Raw genomic sequence first — 21,656 nt, forward strand, 5'->3', positions numbered from 1 at the left:
AACCCCCACAAATTACCCCATTTTGAAAACTAGACCCCTTAAGGAATTTATCTAGGGGTGTACTGCATATTTTGACCCCACAGTTTTTGAATGAATTCAAGCAAAGCAAAAGGAAAAAATTGGGATTTTTCTTTTTTTGGCAATTCTGTCATTTTAAAAACAGCTTTTTTTGTACAGCACACATATGAAGGAAGACTTGCACCCCAAAATGGATACCCCTGTTTGTGCTGTTTTTTTAGAAATATACCCATTGTGGCCCTAATCTTATGTTCGCATGCACAACGGGGCCCAAAATGAAAGGAGTAATCGGTGGCTTTCAGAACATAGATTTTGCTTGAAGTCCTTTTAGGCCCCATCGCCCACTTGTAGAGTTCTTGAGCGCCCAAATCCATAGAGAACCCCCACAAATGACCCCATTTTGAAAACTAGACTCCTTAACGAATTTATCTAGGGGTGTACTGCGTATTTTAACCCTACAATTTTTGAATAGATCTAAGCAAAACAGTAAGAAAAAATTACGATTTTAATTTTTTGGGCTATTGCGTCAATTTAAAAACAGGTTTTTTTTGTACAGCACATGTATAAATGAAGACTTTCACCCCAAAATGAATACCCCTGTTTGTCCCGTGTTCAAAAACATACCTATTGTGGCCCTAATAGACTTACAGGACACATGGCTAGGCTTACAATGAAAGGAATACCCGTTGGATTTCAGGGTACAACTGAATAAATTCCAGGCCCCATTGCCCACTTATAGAGCCATTGAGTGGCCAAAACTATAAAGAACCCCCTTAAATGACCCCATTTTGAAAACTAGACCCCTTAACAAATGCATCTAGGGGTGTACTGCGTATTTTGACCCCACAGTATTTGAATGAATCTAAGCAAAGCAGAAGGAAAAAGTTACGATTTTCAATTTTTTTGGCAATGTTTTAAATTGAAAAACAGTTTTTTTGTACAGTGTACATAGGAATGAAGACATTCACCCCCAAATGGATACCCCCATTTGTCCCGTGTTCAGAAACATACCCATTGTGGCCCAAATTTACTTAAAGGACACATGGCAAGGCCTATAAAGGAGGGAACACCCGTTGGATTTCAGGGCACAACTGAATAAATTCCAGGCCCCATTGCTCATTTGTACGGAAAAAAAATTGACTCCCTAAAAATCCCCCCCCCCTGCCCCCACACACTCCGCGCCCTTTTCGGCGTTCGCAAATCTTAGATAAAAGTAATAATGTGAACTGTGTAGGATTTCCGAAGACAGGGGTAATTACGGAGGCTGGTTGGGATGGGTACATGGGGGAAATAAAACCGGGTATCCCCCCTCCTCTTATGCTTTTGGTGGTCATTTCTTGACCTCAGTGGCGGGTATGGGGTGTAAAAAGTGGCGCTCTGTGAGTCTCCGTAAGCTTGCTGAGGTGCGGCGGTCTCACACAGAAGACGCTCAACAAGGTGCTCCTGGAACTGCAGGAAGGCGAGCGTTCCCGGGGTTTCTTGTAAAATACGTATTACTGGTAGCGGTCTGAATAACGCAGGGCTCACACAGCCGTAGGCAGAATCCACTTGCGGAGGCCCGCAGCGGATCCCAGCTATGAGCCTGGCTGTGACCTGCATACGGCCACGTAATGTACTGCGCATAACTGCCTACTCACACAGGCGGTCATTCTCAGTACAAATTTTTTTTTTTGTATTTCCTGTACCGTCGCTTAGCGATGACACAGGTATCCGCAGCCCGTACACAACGTAGTTGCGTATGGGCAACGGGTATATCCATGACCATGGAGCACAATAGGCTCTATGCTGCGGATAGCCGCGGTAAAATAGAACCTGTTGCGTTCTCTTTTCTGCGAGTGGATTATGCAGTTCCGACCCCACTAATGTGAGCGGAATTGTGTAATCCAATGCGATTGATCTGCGTAATACCGCGGATCAGACGCATGCGGAATCCATAATTCCTAAGGTAGATTGCTACCTTTTTATCACGTGACTGGGGACCACTCAACGAGGCCACCCGTCATTGCAAGGAAATTTTAAGTTTCCTGGGCTCCCTGACACCTGCACATGTGTCCAGTATTTTGCCGGCGGTCGCATGTGCAGAATCCGGGTAAGTTCACGAATGAGGATCACGTCGGGGTGCAAATACGGAGGCCTCCGGTAAAAAGTTTCATTTCCTCTCACCGATCGCATCGGTGAGGGGAGATGAAACTAACTTTTTAAAAAAACTTTTACGTGATCGCCATTATCCATTGGATAACGGCGAACACGTGATCAGGAACCGCTCACCGCGGCCCCCAGTGAAATCTCCAGGCTCTTGGCTAAGTTTTGCAGCCAAGAGCAGGGAGATTTTAAATTATCCTGGCAATCCACGGCTTTTGCGCATGCGTCTGCCGCTTTGCCGACGGCCGCATGCGCAGAAGCTGTGGTAAGGTCCGCGGATAAATCCGGGGGCCTTAGGTACGTAATTTCATCCTCCCTCACGGATATGATCCGTGAGGGGAGATGAAAAGTAAGCTTTTTAAACTTTTTTACACTTTTTTTTAAACTTTAAATGATCAGTGCTATCCATTGGATAACAGTGATCATCTCTGCAGGGACATCCCTCTGCTCCTGGCTACACATGGCAGCCAGGAGCAGAGGGATTTTAAATTTCCCGGGTCCTGAGCCCCTCTGTGCACGCGCCCGTTGTCAATCATCGAGCATGCATGCGCAGAAGGGGACTCCGGTCCCGGAAGACAGGGACGCCGCTGAGGACCGGGGGTGAGTATTTTCACCTCCCCTCATGGATCCGATCCATGAAAAGAGGTGAAATGAAGCTTATTTTTACTTTTTTTAAAAACTTTTTTGCGATCGCCGCTATCCACTGGAGCGGCGATCGTGGGTCCGGGGACATCTCCTGGCTCCTGGCTACCTTCAGGAGTCGGGAACCAGGAGATTTTAAACTTTCCGGGGCCCCAATTCTTCTGCGCATGCGCGTGACGTCATTCGTCTGGCGTGCAAGCGCAGAAGACTATAATGGGGTCCGCCTGCTTTCTGCCCAACTGGCCTTTTTTTGGATGGAAGAAAAAATGCTGTATGCAGTGTTTTTTTCCCAGTATTTTCAGACGGATGTGCGATACAACCAGAGGTTCCAACCCAGATGTGAAACCAGCATAATTGTGCTGACCCAAAGAAGAGTTATATCATTCTGTTGGGGAAGAACAAACAAATTTTAAGAAAAATCGGATTCTCTAAGGGGTTAATCGAGCGTTTTGGAGTATTTTGTGTAAACTTTTGTTTTTCCTTTATTACCTCCTAGGGCAGGGGTGTTAAACTCATTTTCACCGAGGGCCACATCAGGCTTATGGTGACCTTCGAAGGGCCGATTGTAAGACAGTACAGTAAGGGCTCGTTCACACAAGTGTATTTACGTACATAATATGGAGTGAATAGAAGCCATTGATTTCAATGAGTTCATTCACATGATGTATATTTTCACACAGCATGACCTATTTTGTTGCGTATTACACACCCCGATAGGCCATAGGAGTGAATGAGCCGCGCAAATATGCGGTGAATGCGCAGGAAACCTATGTATTCACTGCATATTTGTGCACCATTTCAGTGGGCCCATCCGCGTTCTTTTTTGCGTGGCCAAATATGCAGCCATAAGCGATTTTCAATTGCGCAAATCCGCAGCGTATTTGTGCGACCAAAATAAGATTACACCCATGTGAACGAGCCCTAATAGTGACCCCAGTGGTCGCAGTAGTAATAGTGAATCTCATAGTGGCCCCCAAGTAAAAATATTGACCCCCACAGTGGGCCAATTAGTAATAGCAACCCCCACAGTGGGCCAATTAGTAACAGGGTACCCCACAGTGGCCCCAGTAGTAAGAGCGACCCCCACAGTGGCCTCAGTAGTAAGAGCAACCCCCGCAGTAGTAATAACCCCCCAAACAGCAGCAATATTAACTCCCCGAACAGCAGCAATATTAACCCCCCCCCAACAGCAGCAATATTAACCCCCCCCAACAGCAGCAATATTAACCCCCGCCAACAGCAGCAATATTACCCCCCCCAACAGCAGCAATATTACCCCCCCAACAGCAGCAATATTACCCCTCCAACAGCAGCAATATTACCCCCCCAACAGCAGCAATATTACCCCCCCAACAGCAGCAATATTACCCCCCCCAACAGCAGCAATATTACCCCCCCAACAGCAGCAATATTACCCCTCCAACAGCAGCAATATTACCCCCCCAACAGCAGCAATATTACCCCCCCAACAGCAGCAATATTAACCCCCCCCAACAGCAGCAATATTAACCCCCACAACAGCAGCAATATTAACCCCCCCCCAATAGCAGCAAAATTAATCCCCCCCCAACAGCATCAATATTACTCTCCCCAACAGCAGCAATATTACCCCCCCCAACAGCAGCAATATTACCTCCCCCAACAGCAGCAATATTACCCCCCCCAACAGCAGCAATATTACCCCCCCCAACAGAAGCAATATTAGCCCCCTCAACAGCAGCAATATTACCCCCCCAACAACAGCAATATTAACCCCCACCCAACAGCAGCAGTATTAACCCTCCCAACAGCAGCAATATTAACCTCCCCCAACAGCAGCAATATTAACCCCCCCCCCCCCGCCAACAGCAGCAATATTAACCCCCGCCAACAGCGGCAATATTAACCCCCGCCAACAGCAGCAATATTAAACCCCGCCAACAGCAGCAATATTAACCCCCGCCAACAGCAGCAATATTAACCCCCCCCAACAGCAGCAATATTAACCCCCCCCAACAGCAGCAATATTAACCCCCCCTAACAGCAGCAATATTAACCCCCCTAACAGCAGCAATATTAACCCCGACAACAGCAGCAATATTACCCCCCCCAATAGCAGCAAAATTAATCCCCCCCCCCAACAGCATCAATATTACTCCCCCCAACAGCAGCAATATTACCCCCCCAACAGAAGCAATATTACCCCCCCCCCCCCAGCAGCAGCAATATTACCCCCCCAATAGAAGCAATATTACCCCCCCCAACAGCAGCAATATTACCCCACCCAACAGCAGCAATATTATCCTCCCCCCAACAGCAACAATATTATCCTCCCCCCAACAGCAGCAATATTAACCTCCCCCCCCAACAGCAGCAATATTAACCCACCACCACCAACAGCAGTATTATTAACCCCCCCCACCAACAGCAGCAATAATAACCTCCCCCCACCAACAGCAGCAATAATAACCTCCCCCCACCAACAGCAGCAATAATAACCTCCCCCCACCAACAGCAGCAATATTAACCGCACCACCACCAACATCAGCAATATTACCCCCCCCCCCCCCCACCAACCAGCAACCATTACCCCCCCCCCCCCCCAACCAGCCACCATTACCCCCCCCCCTTCCCCAACCCATATACTTACCTCCTCCTGCTGTTGCTGATTCCCGGGTGCACTCTGACGTCAGAGTGTGCGCCGGGATCAGGTGTAACCGCGCGATTACCAGCGGGTAGCTGCGGCACCCCAGCTAGTAATCGCTAAGTGAGGCAGCGGGCCAGATTCGGCCCGCGGGCCTTGTGTTTGACACATGTGTCCCAGGGGGTGATGTTGTGGCGGGGGTTTTATATGGAGACAGGCATAGAATCCCGCTCCCAGCACTAGCTGTGATTTCCTAAATGTTGTGCCTTTTATGTCTCTCCCCCAGGCTACATCCAGGACCATAAAGAGCAACAGCCTTGCAGTAGCAAAAAATTTTTTCCAGGATAAAAAAATTTGGCAGATGTCGGAAAAATACCTCCAGGTGAGTGACGGACTTGTCCAGATGGAGTTGCTGCTGTATACAGTCCTGGAGTTCATGTCAGACTGGGGTGCATAGGGCCCACCAGTAGAATTGACAATGGGGTTCACACTACATCTACTGCTAATATTACTTGCTCATTTTTAGATCTTCAGGCCTTGAGTATAATTAATTGCAGCATTCCAAGGGAAATACCTTTTCTTTTTTTGCATTGATGTAGCCACCGTTTTATTTGGAAAAAGGGATTGTTTTTTGAATTTTTTTTTTCGGTGCCAGATGTGGGCGGGAGGCAGGTTTTGCCGCCTCTCAGGTTTGGTTATGGGTACCATGGGCTCTGGACTGTTTGGAAAGTACAGTCTCAGAATTTCAGTCTTTCTCCACACAACTTAAATACATCGCTCTAGTGCATAGATACATTAATAGAAATAATGCAATTTCATAAATACTGTACTAGGACCAAGCTTTGCACCGATATGATAACAGACCCAACACCGATAGTAAGAGAACCATGGTCAATACTAAGATTCACTAACAGAACCAAGCTCCATTTTCCCCGAAGTGCTGAGTGGTTGTAAAAACGTTATAATTTTGAGTGTACTGTATTTAGTATTTTTATTTGTTTGTTTTGAGATGTCCTGGAAGTCTCCGGGGTATTTTTTGCCCCCTCTATCAAGAATACCTTTCAGTTTTTGAACCATAAAGAGGGACAACTTTTAGCAGCATGGCAATGTTTTCCTCATTAGGCCATGCCCTTTTTACACCATGTCCTTTGTGTCCCCTCACAATAATAGTGCCTGTTAGTAACCATCTTGCAGTAACCGTGCTTCTCACTGACCCAATTACAGTGATAGTATACCTCTAAATAATAGTAGATACCAGTTCTACACACTGATTCACAGAAACGGGAAAGTCTATAGTTTTACTAGTTTCGCCCTTCACAGTTATAGACTAAAATAATAATTCTTTAATTAGATCCTTTAAAAACATATATGGGCCACTTTCAACATACACAACATAAAGACCAAAGGGTATCACGGTATCCTTTCCATATAGAAAGTCTCTAATTTCGATCGTGAGACTACTCGGCCACCAGACAAAAAGAGTCAAGCTGGATAGCCGTGTGGTAGTTATAGATAGGGCATATAGCCGTTGATAAGTCAGTTAGAATGTAATTGACTAATATTCAAGGAGATCCTTACGCAACTTGAGGGTTGATCAGGTCTCAGTGATAGTGGAAATATTAGTCATTAATATCTCAAGACTCAAGTTTAGATAGTTTGTGACCTATATGAGTGCACAGATTTGCTCCCATAGCAGTCAATAATATCTCAAAACTTTAGTTCAAATAGTCAGAGATATATAAAGATACAGAAATTTACTCGACGCGTTTCCCCACTAATACGTGGTTCATCAGGAGCAGAGGAGTGTATGATACTGACTATTTTTTCAAAATACACAGTCTTATCCAGACTGAGTATGGAATAAGAACCACTTGATAATGGCAAAGGATTTTCTATCGACTTATGAGGTAAGTAGATATATAATGTAAGGCATAGTGTTTCGTGCGCTTTATTTATTTTTGTTCAGACCTATTTCGTTCAAGTACAATCAACAGTTGAAATGGCTATAATAAGTCAACCAGTTGTCCAGCTACTATCTTAGCAATAAGCGACAGCTGTGATTGTCCGGAAAATCACCTATTCTAGAAGTAATATGTCAATTCACACTAGTGCTCTAGATAGGTTCTGGTGGTCCAGTTAAAGGAGATGTCTCACGCTGAAACGGTTTTTTTTTTAATTCAACCCCCCCCCCCCCCCCCGTTCGGCGCGAGACAAACCCAATGCATGTATTTAAAAAAAAAAAACGGGTAGTACTTACCTGAATCCCCGCGCTGCGGCGACTTCTTCCTTCTTCTTACTTACCTTAGTAAGATGGCCGCCGGGATCTTCACTGTGAGGTCCATTGCCGATTCCAGCCTCCTGATTGGCTGGAATCGGCACACGTGACGGGGCGGAGCTACGCGATGACGCGTAGAAGGGGGCGGAGCCCGAACTTCGCTCGTGCCGAGACCCAAGAGAAGGGAGAAGACCGGACTGCGCAAGCGCGTCTAAAATCGCCAGAAGAGGCGATTTTAGACAGATCCATGGAGACGAGGACGCCAGCAACGGAACAGGTAAGTGAAATAACTTCTGTATGGCTCATAATTAATGCACAATGTACATTACAAAGTGCATTAATATGGCCATACAGAAGTGTATAACCCCACATGCTTTCATGAGACAACCCCTTTAAGAAAGCCGTAGATATTTTACTTGATAGTATATTTCGGCTATCTATCTGGTATAGAAAAGTGGCTGATCTTTTCAATATATCAATCAGTTGTCCAGCTACTATCTTAGCAATAAGCGACAGCTGTGATTGTCCGGAAAATCACCTATTCTAGAAGCAATATGTCAATTCACATTAGTGCTCTGGATAGGTTCTGGTGGTCCGGTTGAGAAAGCCGTAGATATTTTACTTAATAGTATATTTCGGCCATCTATATGGTATAGATAAGTGGCTGGTCTTTTCAATATACCACCTATATATACTACCACCAGTAACAAAATAGATCTACTATGGTCTAGATGTATGACCACTGGTTAGTGATAGTTCCCCAGATGAATCAGGAAATGATCCATCTGCTAAGGATGCATAGCATCCAATAATCCCATAAGGGAGTATTTGGATCATCCGAACTGCTGGCAGTAATGAGACCAGGACTAGTCCAAACTGATAGTCTGACTAATAGTCCTCAAGATATTCTAGTCAATTAAGATGCCCCCAGCAAAGCTAACTACCAGTGGGTGCATTAGTGGTTCAGCCACCTATCTACCTAAATCAAACAATGAAGTCGATAGAGTTAATATACTGATAAAATAAAAAATGATAGAGAAAGGTGCAGCGCCTGTGGCTCTGATGGTGAGCCAGAGGCAGTAATGGCAATCACAAAGTTGGTGCTTTATATAGTCCTCCAGAGTGCCACCCCTAGGGGAGGGGTCAGATAGCCTCACCAATCAAAGGTCGGCTGGGGGAGGGATCATGAAATGCTTTTTTAGTAATTGTGATAAGGTGCTCTCAGCTATTGTGTAGTGAATTTTGGGCACATAGCATGTGTGCAGCCTGTCCCTAAGGACATAGCGCTGCTGTCCGATTGTTAAATACCGCTCTCGATTGCTTTAAAAGCGGAGCGGTAGTGCCAGGGTCAATCCGGGCTTACAGCGCATGCGCACGTAGCGCGATGACGTCAGTGCGCGCGTCATATGACGCGCACGCTCTCTTGTGACGTCATTGCGTCTGTCATGTGACCGCTATGGCGTTTACCTGTTGCTAGGCAGCGCAGATCTCTACTCATAGCGTTTTTTGCTAGAACAGAGCAGTTGGATGTTACACAGGCATGTATTCATTGCTCAGCAGCACAGATATTATATAGGCAATTGGATATAATGTAATTAGATATTATACATACGTGCACTTGTTGCTCAGCAACATAAGTATCCTTTTTAGTTAGTTCACTATCTCAGAGGATTTAGATGAAGTGCTATATCATATATATATAAGATGTTACTGTACATTCAGCTTCATATATTAATGAAGACATCCAGGTTGTAAGCAAAATAAATCCAAGAGCCGATATTAGATTTATTACAATAAAGATATTAATAGATGTCCGGGCTGTGCAGAATAGAGTCATAACGACTTTTCATATTCTTGATTGATGTCATTTTATATTTTTAGAAAGCACCATTCATTAAAGATGGATTTAATTCATCCCATGATGCAAAGAAATCCCATCGTATATCTAAGATGAGGATCTGGGTCAGTGGTTGTCAGAGGAATAAATGCATATTCAATGCATCTCTATCAGAGAATCTGCATTCCATCCACTAGTGATCTCTGCACACTCTCCCCATTTTGTCACTACACCTAATGCCTTTCTCAGTAACCACCCAGAAAGTAATGGTGACCTCTCCCCTTTATAATAGCCCCACCTCTCACTGCTGAGCCCGCACTTCCACCACCAGGCCTTGGCAACACTAATTCCTTCAATAAGCAGTAGAGCCATCATCATCATCACACTTACAGGGCTGCCTAATAGTGTTCTCCATACACCTCATAGCTTGACTATTTTCTCCAGATGCTACTTTCATCACTGTACATCTGGAGCCAGGGGAAGGAGTCGAGCTATGCCGCATGGGCACACAATCGGGCCGTCCTATGAGTATGAAAACTGTGTCATGCAGATGAAAGGAGTTAGTGGAGTAGGGGCCTGGTGGTTGGGCAGGACATACGGCTTGTCCTCCTGGCACAGCCCCCTAAATCCAGGATGATTGGAAGTCCTGTGTTTGGAACCAAGTCTTTACAGCCCGAGGCAAGTCAGGACATGCTGAGAGTTATAGTTCCACAAAATGGCGTACTACAGAGCACTTAGTGGGCTACCTGTAATCCATGATTTGCAGACCTGATAGGTCTTAATAAGTAAGAGAACTTCCCAGTAATACGAAGTAAGCTGCAGATATCAATGAACAACTGGGTCATAACTGGAAACTTACAGGCCTTGTATTGTCTTTCCAGGAACAGAAACCCATTAAGGAAATAATAGCCTGTTTATCGCATGTAAACAGCACAGAAGACGTCCTAGTCGCTGAGAAAGATGATAGTAGTGATGAAGATGCTATTGCTCATCTAGAGGTTCCTGCTAACCATAATAAAGACGCCATGGCTGATGCCAAGGCTCATCCAAAGGTTCCTGGTAATCGTAATGAAGATGTCATTGGGGTTGATGCAAAGGTTCCTGTTATTCTTAAACAAGGTCCTGCTCAGGAGAACAAAGGTAATAAGGTGCTTTTTGCCTAATGAACCAGAGATTTGCTCCAATAGACGAGGGCCAATTCATGAGATCGGCTCTTGTCTACCTAGCCTTTATACAGAATTATTCAGTATCTTTGTGGGATGAAGAGTTGTTCATGTGATCATTCGTCCCCCATAGAGAATCATTACTGTCAGCGGTACATTCTCCAGTTACACAGGAAGATTTACAGCCGACAACGATGATTACATTTTTTTTCAGCTGCACAAAAGATGCGGTCAGCCAACAAAGAAGAATTTGCTCATTGGTTGCCTGATCAAGCGCAGCTTCACATGGGCCAATAATAATGCAAACCAAGCATTCCTATGAACCTTCATGCCTAATTGTTATCTTCTTTCTTCGGCCCGGCGGATGTGCACGGCACGTCGGTTGCGTGCTGCGCGCATGCGCCGGCCCGAAGAAAAAAGATCCGGCCGCGACGGAGAGAAGATGAAGCCGCGAAGAAGGGAAGATCCGGAGCAGGTGAGTATATGCTGATTTTTGGTCTCCCGCGGATCCGGACGGGTTCCATAGGCTTCAATAGAAGCCTGCGGGAGCCGTCCCCGCAGGAGACCCGCACGAAAATGGAGCATGGTCCAGATTTTTTCATGCTCCATTTTTAAAAAAATCACTTTTATTGACCATCCACGGGTATTTATCTACCTGCGGGTGGTCAATGCATCACTATGGGGTGCGGATCCGCTGCGGATTTTAAATCATATTTAGCCCGTGGACATGAGGCCTAAGAGTCTGTCCGTTTCCAAGGAGGCTTTGCAGATAAACTGATCTATGACCTGCAGAGTCTTCCTCACGGTGAATATTGGGCTATGCACCATAGTGGAGAGTTTAGGATCCTTGTTCTTCATCCATATCGGAAGCAGAGGGGGACTTGGCTAGTTCACCTTATGAGTGACTATTTTTTCTGGAGGGAGGTTCCGAGTGCATTTCAGGAAGGACTTGGTGAGATGATAATGCAGGGGATCTAGATAATTGCCTTGAGTGAGGAGGCCTAGTTCTCTTTTGTCAGACATGTTTTGGAACAGTTTACTGGTAGAGTGGTCCAGCTTTTCTGGAATTGCGGTAGATACCCTAGTAAGGTCCCAGGCTGTCTCTGGTGACTGAACAGGAGGTGTGCCAGGGGTGTGTTTTTATAGCTGCCTGCCGGCCACATGTAAGTTTAGTGTCGCAGCAAGAGCATGCATAGTATGTGACTCTAGCTGGACCCTGTCTGGAGTCCTCCACTCTAGAGTCGAATATGGCGCTAAAATAAAGCCGTGGGCAGTATTTAATATAATAGTAATGTATAGGTCTACTGCAAGTGGGTACTGCAGGAGGGGCAAATAGAGCAGGGGAACTAGCCACCAAGCAGAGCTTACCAAGTTTGGAGTAGATCTGAAAAGCAATGGACCCAAGAATCCTTGTTGGATGGTCTGAAGCCTTCTATGAGAAGAGAAGTCCTGGAATCCATAGACTTCTAGACTGGTAGAGTTGGAAGGGACCTCCAGGGTCACCGGGTCCAACCCCCTGCTCAGTCCAGGATTGACTAAACCAGATATTTGTCCAGCCTTTGTTTGAACGCTTCCATTGAAGGACGACTCCCTACCTCCCATGGCAACCTGTTCCACTCATGATCACCCTCACTATCAGAAAGTTTTTTTCTAATATCTAATTTGTGTCTCCTCCCTTTCAGTTTCATCCCACTGCTTCTAGGCTTTTCTTGTGCAAATGAAAATAGGCTTGATCACTCTGCACTGTGACAGCCCTTCAGATATTTGTAGACAGCTTTTAGGTCTCCTCTCAGCCTTCTTTTTTGCAAGCTAAAAATTCCCAGATCCTTTAACCATTCTTCATAGGGCATGATTTACAGGCCACTCACCATATTGGTAACTCTTCTCTGACTTTGCTTCAGTTTGTCTATGTCTTTTTTTAAAGTGGGGTGCCCAGAACAGGACACAGTATTCCAGATGAGGTCTGACTAACGAAGAGTAGAGTGGGATAATTAGCTCACGTGATCTAAACTGTATGCATCTCTTAATACATACCAGAATTGTGTTTGCCTTTTTGGCTGCTGCATCACATTGCTCACTCATGTTCAGTCTATGTTCTATCAGTATACCCAAGTCTTTTTCATATGTGCTGCTTAGCCCAATTCCTCCCATTCTGTATGTGCTTTTTTCATTTTTCTTGCCCAGATTTAGGACTATGCATTTCTCCTTGTTAAATACCATTATGTTAGTCGCTGCTCACTGTTCAAGCTTTTCTAGATCTTTTTGAATACTCTTTCTCTTCTCTAGTTTTAGCTATCCCTCCTAGCTTTGTGTCGTCGGCAAATTTGATCAGTTTCCCATCAATTCCCTCCTCCACATCATTTATAAAACTATTGAACAACACTGGGTGTAGGACAGAGCCTTGTGGTACCCCACTTGATACATTCTTCCACTTGGATATACAGCCATTTATGACCACTCTTTAAGTATGATCACTCAGCCAGTTGTGAATTCACCTAACAGTTGGCTTGTCATTCCCGTATTTGGTCATTTTTTCACTAAGTATAGTATACGATACTTTGTCAAATGCTTTACTAAAGTCAAGCTATACTATATCCACTGCATTTACCTGATCAACCCAGTCGGTGATTCTGTCCTATAAGGAAATTAGATCCATCTGGCATTACTTGTTTGTTACAATCCGTTGCTGGCTCTGGTTAATTTCTTCATTTTTATCCAAGTACTTGCATATATGCTGTTTAATAATTTGTTCAAAGATCTTTCTTGGTATAGAAGTCAGGCTCACAGGCCTATAGTTTCCTGGATTCAGCTTCTTCCCTTTTTTGAATATAGGGACAACTTTTGCCCTTTTCCAATCTTCTGGGACTTCTCCTGTTCTCCAGGAATTTTTAAAGATTATGGTGAGGGGTTCAGCACTTACCTCCGTTGCTTCCCTTAGTATCCTAGGATGTAATTCATCTGGACCTTGAGACTTGAATTCATTTAAGTTAGCTAAGTGTTCCCTCACTATCTCTCTGCTTATAGATAGCCTGCATTCCTTTTATACCCCCAATAGCACAGGCATGATCAGTTGATGTTCCATCTATTTTCTGAGAGAAAACAGATACAAAATAGAAATTTAAAAGTTCAGCCTTCTCAACATCATTTTTAACCAATTTTTCCTTTTCATCTTGTAAGCATCCAGTTGCATCTTTGACTTTTTTTTGCTTTTGACATACCCTCAAAATCCTTTTTAGTGCTTTTGGCCTCTGTTGCAAGCCTCAATTCATTACTAGCTTTACTTACACTTGCCCTACAATTTCTGCAGACTGCATTATATTCTTCTTTAGATATTCCCCCCTCTTTGTATTTGATAAACATATTCTCTTCATTATTTATATGTGTCCAAGTTCTGTGTTTATCCATCCTGGTCTCTTTAAATGCTTCCCATTCTTCCGTCTTTTAGGGATTGTTAACGATTGTGCTTTGAGAATCTTATTTCGCAATATTTCCCAACCTTTGTGGACATTTCTTTAAGAACATCCGAGTTCGTTGAAATCTGCCCTTCTGAAATTCAACTTTGAGATCTGGGTTTTCTCAGTTCTTCTTCCCCCTTTTTTTTCCAAAATTCAAGGATAGCATGATCACTGCCTCCTAAGGTCCCAGCCACCCTTACTTCCTCAACCATTCCCTTCCTGTTGGTAAGAATTGGGTGTAAGATCACAGATCCCCTTGTTTTCTCTTGGACCTTTTGGAAGATAAAGTTGTCAGAAAGAGTGAATACGAATTTGCTGGATCCATTACTTCTACCTGAGAGAGATTCCCAACAAATGTCTTGATATTTAAAATCTCCCATAATCACTGTGTTATGCTTTTTTGAGAGCTTGGCCATCTGATGTACAAAGAGTTCATCAATATTTTCTGCTTGTGCGGGTGGCTGATAGTAAATGCCCACAGTCCCATCAAACCTGCCTGAAGCCATGGGTCAAAACAAGCCTTCATGAAGAGGCTGAGGGACAGGTAGAGAGGATGTGGGGGCGGACCTTGCTGAGCATGAGAGGCAATTGTATCCTAGGAAGGAAGGCAGGCATGCTGTACATGGATTGGTGGTGAGGATAGGAAGCCTTCCTTTTACAATTTCTGTTATACAATACTGGTACAACCGCGCCCTGACCAAGCCAGAAGCTTAGGGCTGGATTCGGCAAAAGAGCCCCTGCAGCGGAATCCGGCCCTGACAGCAGTCGGCGTCCTCTCAGACTTGTATTTCCTCTTCTTTTCCTGTACTGCGGATGGTCTGCACGACTCTCCGTCTGACATGCACAGTACAGATTTTCTTTTTGAAATGTTTATTGCAGAAGGGCTGTGGGTCAGACTGCTGCCATTGACTTCAATGGAAGCCATCCTCACTTAAACCGCACAAAAGTGAAACTGTGATTTTTCCTCCGCGAACGGAAATCATAAATGATTTCCGCTTGTGCAGGAAGAAGTGTTTTTCCATAGCATGTTACGAACGGTAATTGCTGCGAAACCGTTGTGCGGACACCCATCGCAAATTCCACATTGCAATTCCGTTCGTGTGCAGCCAGCTTTACCCTGGCTGGTGGACGTCAGGTACTGGGGAAGAAGAAGCCGGTGTAGTGTATAATAATAGGCACCTGCAGCACAGGTCGCAGCTCCTGCACCGGAAGTACGATCCAGCTGTGTTAAAATGCATGCGGCACGGGGGCGTGGCCAAGCAACCGAGCAGACCGGCCACATGTAAGAAGAGCTCTGCTTCAGCCGACTTACCAGCCATCCTGCGGACATCCTGAGGGCCCCCAGACCCAGTATAACTTCAGCGGAGGCGAGGAGAGAAGAGTCCGAGCCACCTGCAGTGCCCCTATAATAGCTGCAGCAAAAGTAACGCCGACGGCGGACCCGCGACTGCCGCCATGTTGGAATCAGCGCCAGGCGGCCGCGGAGAGAATGGACAGCCGGGGAAGAAGAGGCCGAGCTGCCTACAACGCTCCGGTAACACTCGCAGCAAAGGTAACGCCGGCGGTGGACCCGCGACGCAGCGACCGCTGACGCCATCTTGAAAACAGCGCCGGCCGGCTGCAGGGAAGACAGACATCCTGGGGAGACACAGGGAGGTCCCCCCTGAGTGAGGGAAGAAGGATCCGGAACAGCGCCGGACAGACGGGAGCAGAAAGGAGAGTGGCCGATTCAAAACCCCCATACAGCCCTGAAAACAGGAGCTGCGCCCTTTCCCGCCATAACCTGCGGGGGGAGCCGAGGGAGAAGCTGCAGAGCACAAGTTACAGTGAAGTAAAGCATACGCCTATGAGAGACACTCCCTGGCACAAATACACTGCAGCCACCACCAAACGGGGGTAGTTACCGTCCCCCAATATATGAAAAGAGAACAATATAACCCACAGCCATCTGAAGAAGGGGGGAAAAAGGACTACATACCAGTTGACGTGATTACCACACACGTAAAAAAAAAACCTTGCCTGCACCACAACTGCCGTTACGGCGAAACCAGTATAATCTCTGGGTTGCAGAATATCTGATCACTTCTCCGAAAAGAGTGTGTCTTAAATAATCCATATTACAGACCAGAGACATTTATAGGCTCCCTGCAGGGAACCTAATATACTGCAAAACCCCTCTCAAAATAAGAAACACAAAGCGACCTCATCATGGGCCCCACCAGGCAGAACTCATCCATTGACAAACTTAAAGCATTTGCCAAGGGGAGGCCCACAAAGACCTCAGTCCTGAATCCACTCCATCTGCTCCAACGGGAACGTCAGCGGTAAAAGATGCCAGCCTAACCCTACCTGAGGGCACAGTCCAAACTCTGCAACAGCTATCTGAACAGCTCCTATCTGCAATACAAACGTCCACGACTATTCTTACTGGCTAAATCGACGAAGTAAAAATGGACGTAAGCCTATTAAGACAGGACCTTCAAAACTTAAGAGAACGAGTTACAAGTACTGAGGACAGAATATCCACACTAGATAACGCTGTCTCTCCAATGTCGGACGCAATACAAGATCTCACACAGAAAGCTGAGTACTGGAGACAAAAAGCAGACAATCTTAAAAATCGCTCACGGCGAAATAACCTGGGCCTGCCAGAACGAGCTGATGGACAGAGACCCAAAGAATTCATTAAATGATGGCTCCGGGAACTACTCCCTAACGCTGATCTATCACAAGTCTTCGTGATTGAGCGAGCCCATTGAGTGCCCATGAAGCCGCCTATACCGGGAGCTCCACCTAGACCCTTACTAGCAAAACTGCTCAACTCCCGCGACAGAGACACAATCCTGCAAGCTGCCAGAAAAGGAGGCCCACTATGCTATGACAACGCCACAATATCTATCTTTCCGGACTTCTGATCGTACTCAGAACTAAAAATCTGACATTGCCGGTTTCACGGCATTTTACCGAACGGAGTCACTCAACCAGCCAGTTTAAATTTAGAATAATCGACCATGTTCCTCCCTCTCCTAGAGGTGGTAATCGTGCGCTGCTTCTAAAAAAAACGGGAGTTGCGCTGGATTTATGAGTTAGGAACAATGTCCCCAAAAGGACTAAATATGGAATATGTGTATATGCCCCACCTCTAACGAGGAAATTTGAGACCCATTTCAGATAATGAGATATGTTTTTAATTATATGTTGGTGTTTTTTTTTAAAAAAAAACAAAAAAAAAAACACCTTCTTTCTTTTATTTTCACAGATAAATCAATAGACGGTTCCAGTCTCTCCCTCCTTGTGTTTTACACCTCGAGATATACTGGGAAACTAAATAATGACTGAAGAACTATACATAATTGGTCCTATAACTTTGCAAGATATGTATTATGTGATGATTCCTATAAATGTGATATACATGTAGTTTATAGAGATTTTGATGATCCTGCATGAGCATATGAGAAAAATAATAGCATAATAAAGGATTTGATGCAATCGCATAAGAAAGTGTCATGTGGTCATAGTAGGGTTGATAGTCATAATATAATGGATGGATTTATTATAAATATCATGTGATGAGCATTATCGCATAATTGCATATGCATCTCATATGACCTATAAAGTATACTATGTTCTGTGATTGACGCATTTAAAATCATCAATAAAAAGTGATTGATGACCACATGACACTGTATATAATGGTATGGTTATAGATACCAATATATGTCTGAACAATGTATTACAAAGGATCTGTGTGATCGCATATTATATTGTGCTAGAGTTCTATGATCTACATGAGATCTTTTTACATAATTTCCTGATAATCTATATATAATAGGACATCAAATGGTTAAATTATGCATATGTTGAAGACGCAACAACGATATGTATAGACAATGTTTGTATAATATAGAGGGGTCATGATGCTGTTTAGCATAGATGTAATGCAGGATCCCGGATGCACTTGTTTGCTGTTTAAATGTGAAGTCTCGCAAGAAGTGCCTGTTTCTCATGCTGACTGAGTTGTGAGACAGCGGCACCTGCGCACTGAGGTTGCATGGACGTCACCCGTGATGTGGTGGATGACGTTGCAGCAGGACAACGCGATACCGGCGATCATCTCATGTATGCGCAATAGAGGAAAGCGGACGCCGGCACTATACACTTGTGGGATCCTCATGGAGATGACAGCCTTGAGGAGGAGGGAGACGCTGGCACCTGAGATGATTGTATGCAAATAGACATCTGTGATTGGGAGGGGTTGTAAATTAGGTGGAGGGTTTTGATTTGCTAATTGCTTTACTGTGGTACTATTTATATATGATCATGCCCCATTATGATTGAGCTTGACAAAGGCCAACATGGCCGAAACGTTGCCTGTTCTTTTGTGATGGGGGAATAAAGCTTTGGATATCAATTTGCACCCTGGATGCTGCCGAAGTTCTTTTTTCTACTTCACCTACTGCAGAGCATGGATCCCAGAAGCCTCTCTACTGATGCAAACTCTGTATGATGGTTTGAAGACTAATCCTTTCAGTCTTTCACCGGAAGTGCTATCCAACTTTACCCTGATCAAGCAGGCCATTTCCTCTGCCCCAATGCTGGGCTTACCGGACTACAACAAGACCTTCAAGCTCTTCGTGTCAGAAATACAAGGACATGCCACTGGGGTCCTACCCAGTCCTATGAAAACAGACTCACGCCATTGGATACTTTTCTTCTCGCCTCGACCCAGTTGCCAGAAGTGGCCCCTCCTGCATACGAGCAGTCTTTGCAGCCCAAGCTCTTCTGGACAAAACCTCGGACTTGATCCTCGGGCAATCACTGGTGCTATTGGATCCTTATGACATTGCTGCTATCCTGAACCAAACCCAACCCAAGCATCTTTCAGTGGCCAGACACCTCCACCTTCAGTGCTCTCTCCTTATCCCGGACAATGTCATCCTTCAAAGGTGTACCATCCTCAACCCTTCTACCCTCCTCCCAATTCCCATTGAAGACACCTTCCTCCGAACTCAAGAGCTACCACCAGCTAGGTCCACCCAGGAGGCCAAACTCCATGCACTGACCTCAGACTGCAAGTTCTCCGAGGGAAAGAGGGTGACTGTCTGTACCAAATCCAGTTACGCATTTGGAGTGGAGTCATCTGGAAGACACATGGGTTTCTGACTGCAGCTGGTGCTCCTGTGAAACATCATGAGGCCATCAGGGATTTGATGGATGCACTTCTCCAGCCCATACTGAAAGTAAAAGCCCATGGATCGCTCAACTCTGCAGAAGCACGAGGTAACCACTTGGCGGACATGGCAGCTAAGGAAGCAGCTGCAGGACCACAGAGAATTGGGAGTCACGTCGAGGCTGAGCTAGTGATGATGTGCAAGCTCACCCCATGGACAAAAGCTACCTACAAGAACTACAGGGTTAAAAAAGAAGCCACAACCAATAAACATGCTCTCTATGAAGTCAACAAAAAATCATGCCTACCTGGATGCCCATACCCAGCCATAGTAAAATGGGCACATGGCCCTACACACCTGTCTAAGACATTGATTAATGCCCTTATCCAGAGGTACTACGTAGCCCCAGGCATCTCCTCCCTCTGTGACAAATTTTGCAAGTCATGTGCCATCTGCGCAGAGTGCAATCCCAGACACACCAAGAAGATCCCCCAGAAACACCTGGCCAAGCCCCTGTACCCCTTTCGGAGGATTCAAATCGACCACATACAGATCCCAAAGAGTGGCAGGTTCAAATATGGAACTGGAAATGGTGGACATGTTCTCGGGTTGGCCGGAGGCCTACCCAGTGACTAATATGATGGCGAAGACCACAGCAAAGAAATTATTCAGCGAGGTGGTGTTTAGATTTGGGGTCCCAGAAGTGATTGAGAGTGACCAGGGACTAGCCTTCACTGCAAATGTGACTAAAGAAGTTTGGCAAGCCCTGGGTGTAAACCTGGCCTTTCACACCCCTTACCAATCGCAGAGTAGTCGTAAAGGAAAAAGACTGAATGGCACTTGAAGAACAGAATGCTGAAAATGTCCCAAGAGACTGGCATGCCTTGGCCCAAGAGCCTACCCATTATCCTGTTCAGCGTTCGTTACACCCCCCGAGGGGAGCATTCTTTGTCCTCTGACAAGATCCTGTTCAGGTCAGCCCCCAGACTAGGCTCCTATTTCCCCCAACATCTCCAGTCTGATGTACTAACCAAATATGCGATGTCCCATGATCTACTCCCCGGGGACTGGGTCTATGAAGAGATTTGTGAAAAAACACTCTCTTGAACCTAATTGCAACAGTTCTTACTAAATGTTGATGACCACAGCCACTTCAGTGAAACTAAGTGGAAAGCGCCTGGATCAACACCTCCCATTGCAAGAAGGCCCCCGCCCCCGAGGAGGCGATCTGCCAGACACAACCATGCTCGCAAGATCCAGCTTCAGCATGCCCCTCACCCTAACTATAGAAAACCCAAGTCCTGGGGGTGCCGGAACATATTGGTGGGGAACCAATATAGGGGGGGGGGGGGCTCAGACTACCCCTAGAGAAATTTAAACTAGGGGACATGAAAGATGCACTAGAATGGAAACCGTCCCCTAGTCCCTCGCCAGTGATCAACCCCCTGGCCCCCAAGATAGTGAAATCAATTAACATGGTGGCCATAGTTGACCCCACATTTGAGGACACTATGGCCGTGGAGACTGGGTACGCTGACTACAACCTTTGGTTGGGATGGATGAGCTATAATGCAGGTAAACATAATAAGTCCAATTGCTATGTGTGTAGAAGTGCCAGATATGGTCTATCAGAATTTCTGGTTTATCAGTCCAGATTAATCAGGCTAACCTCATCCATTTTCAGGAATGTATAGCAGCATGGTGAATGCTGAGAATTGCAGTCTATGGGGTATTTGGTATTAATTTCCTTTGCAACAGAACTCTCTCATAGAGCTCCTTGCAGTCAAGGGCCAAGTTCATAGAAATCTAATTATCTTATCATTATGTTTTTGGAGTATGGGAGGAAAATGGAGAAACTTGGGAAAACTCTCGCAGACATAGGGATAGCATACAAATTTCATGTCAATACTGTCTTTGACTTCTCTTTCCAACAGTATATATGCAGTCAACTTTCAAAATACCTTATAAGATCAAGAACCAGGCCATGAAGAAGATAGTTAACAGGTACATTATGCAGAATAAAGTGGATAAAAATAATTATAGCCAGTGTTGTGAGACGGTGGCGAAGGGGAGTCACCAGGTGACCTTGACAGAAACATCTATGAAGATTCTCCATAGAACCCACTTGGTGCCATACAGACTGCACCAAATATATCAGTCCACGTCGCCTTTGTGTTTTCGAGGATGTGCTGAAATAGGCACACAAGCCCATATCTGGTGGACATGCCCAGTGTTGGCTAGACTCTGTCCATAGGCTTCTACGGAGGCTATTTATAGGTAACCTACAGAGATCACCAGCCACACTCTTACTGGGTGATCGTCAACCTGGG

The 21,656-nt window shown here is 45.4% G+C and overlaps 1 protein-coding gene across 4 annotated transcripts in view; it reads left to right on the top strand.

The window, feature by feature from the left end:
• The window catches only part of LOC136612719 (A-kinase anchor protein 8-like), a 51,580-nt gene that overhangs the window by 15,226 nt on the left and 14,698 nt on the right, over positions 1–21,656 (top strand). For all 4 annotated transcript variants that reach the window (XM_066593279.1, XM_066593275.1, XM_066593276.1 and 1 more), the window contains exons 6-8: positions 5,712–5,807; positions 10,419–10,677; positions 21,261–21,330. In XM_066593279.1, coding sequence (XP_066449376.1) covers positions 5,712–5,807; positions 10,419–10,677; positions 21,261–21,330 — 425 coding nt within the window. The remainder of the gene's footprint in view (positions 1–5,711; positions 5,808–10,418; positions 10,678–21,260; positions 21,331–21,656) is intronic.

The sequence above is a fragment of the Eleutherodactylus coqui genome, chromosome 2 (assembly GCF_035609145.1).
Source record: "Eleutherodactylus coqui strain aEleCoq1 chromosome 2, aEleCoq1.hap1, whole genome shotgun sequence".
In the NCBI taxonomy this organism is placed as follows: domain Eukaryota; kingdom Metazoa; phylum Chordata; class Amphibia; order Anura; family Eleutherodactylidae; genus Eleutherodactylus; species Eleutherodactylus coqui.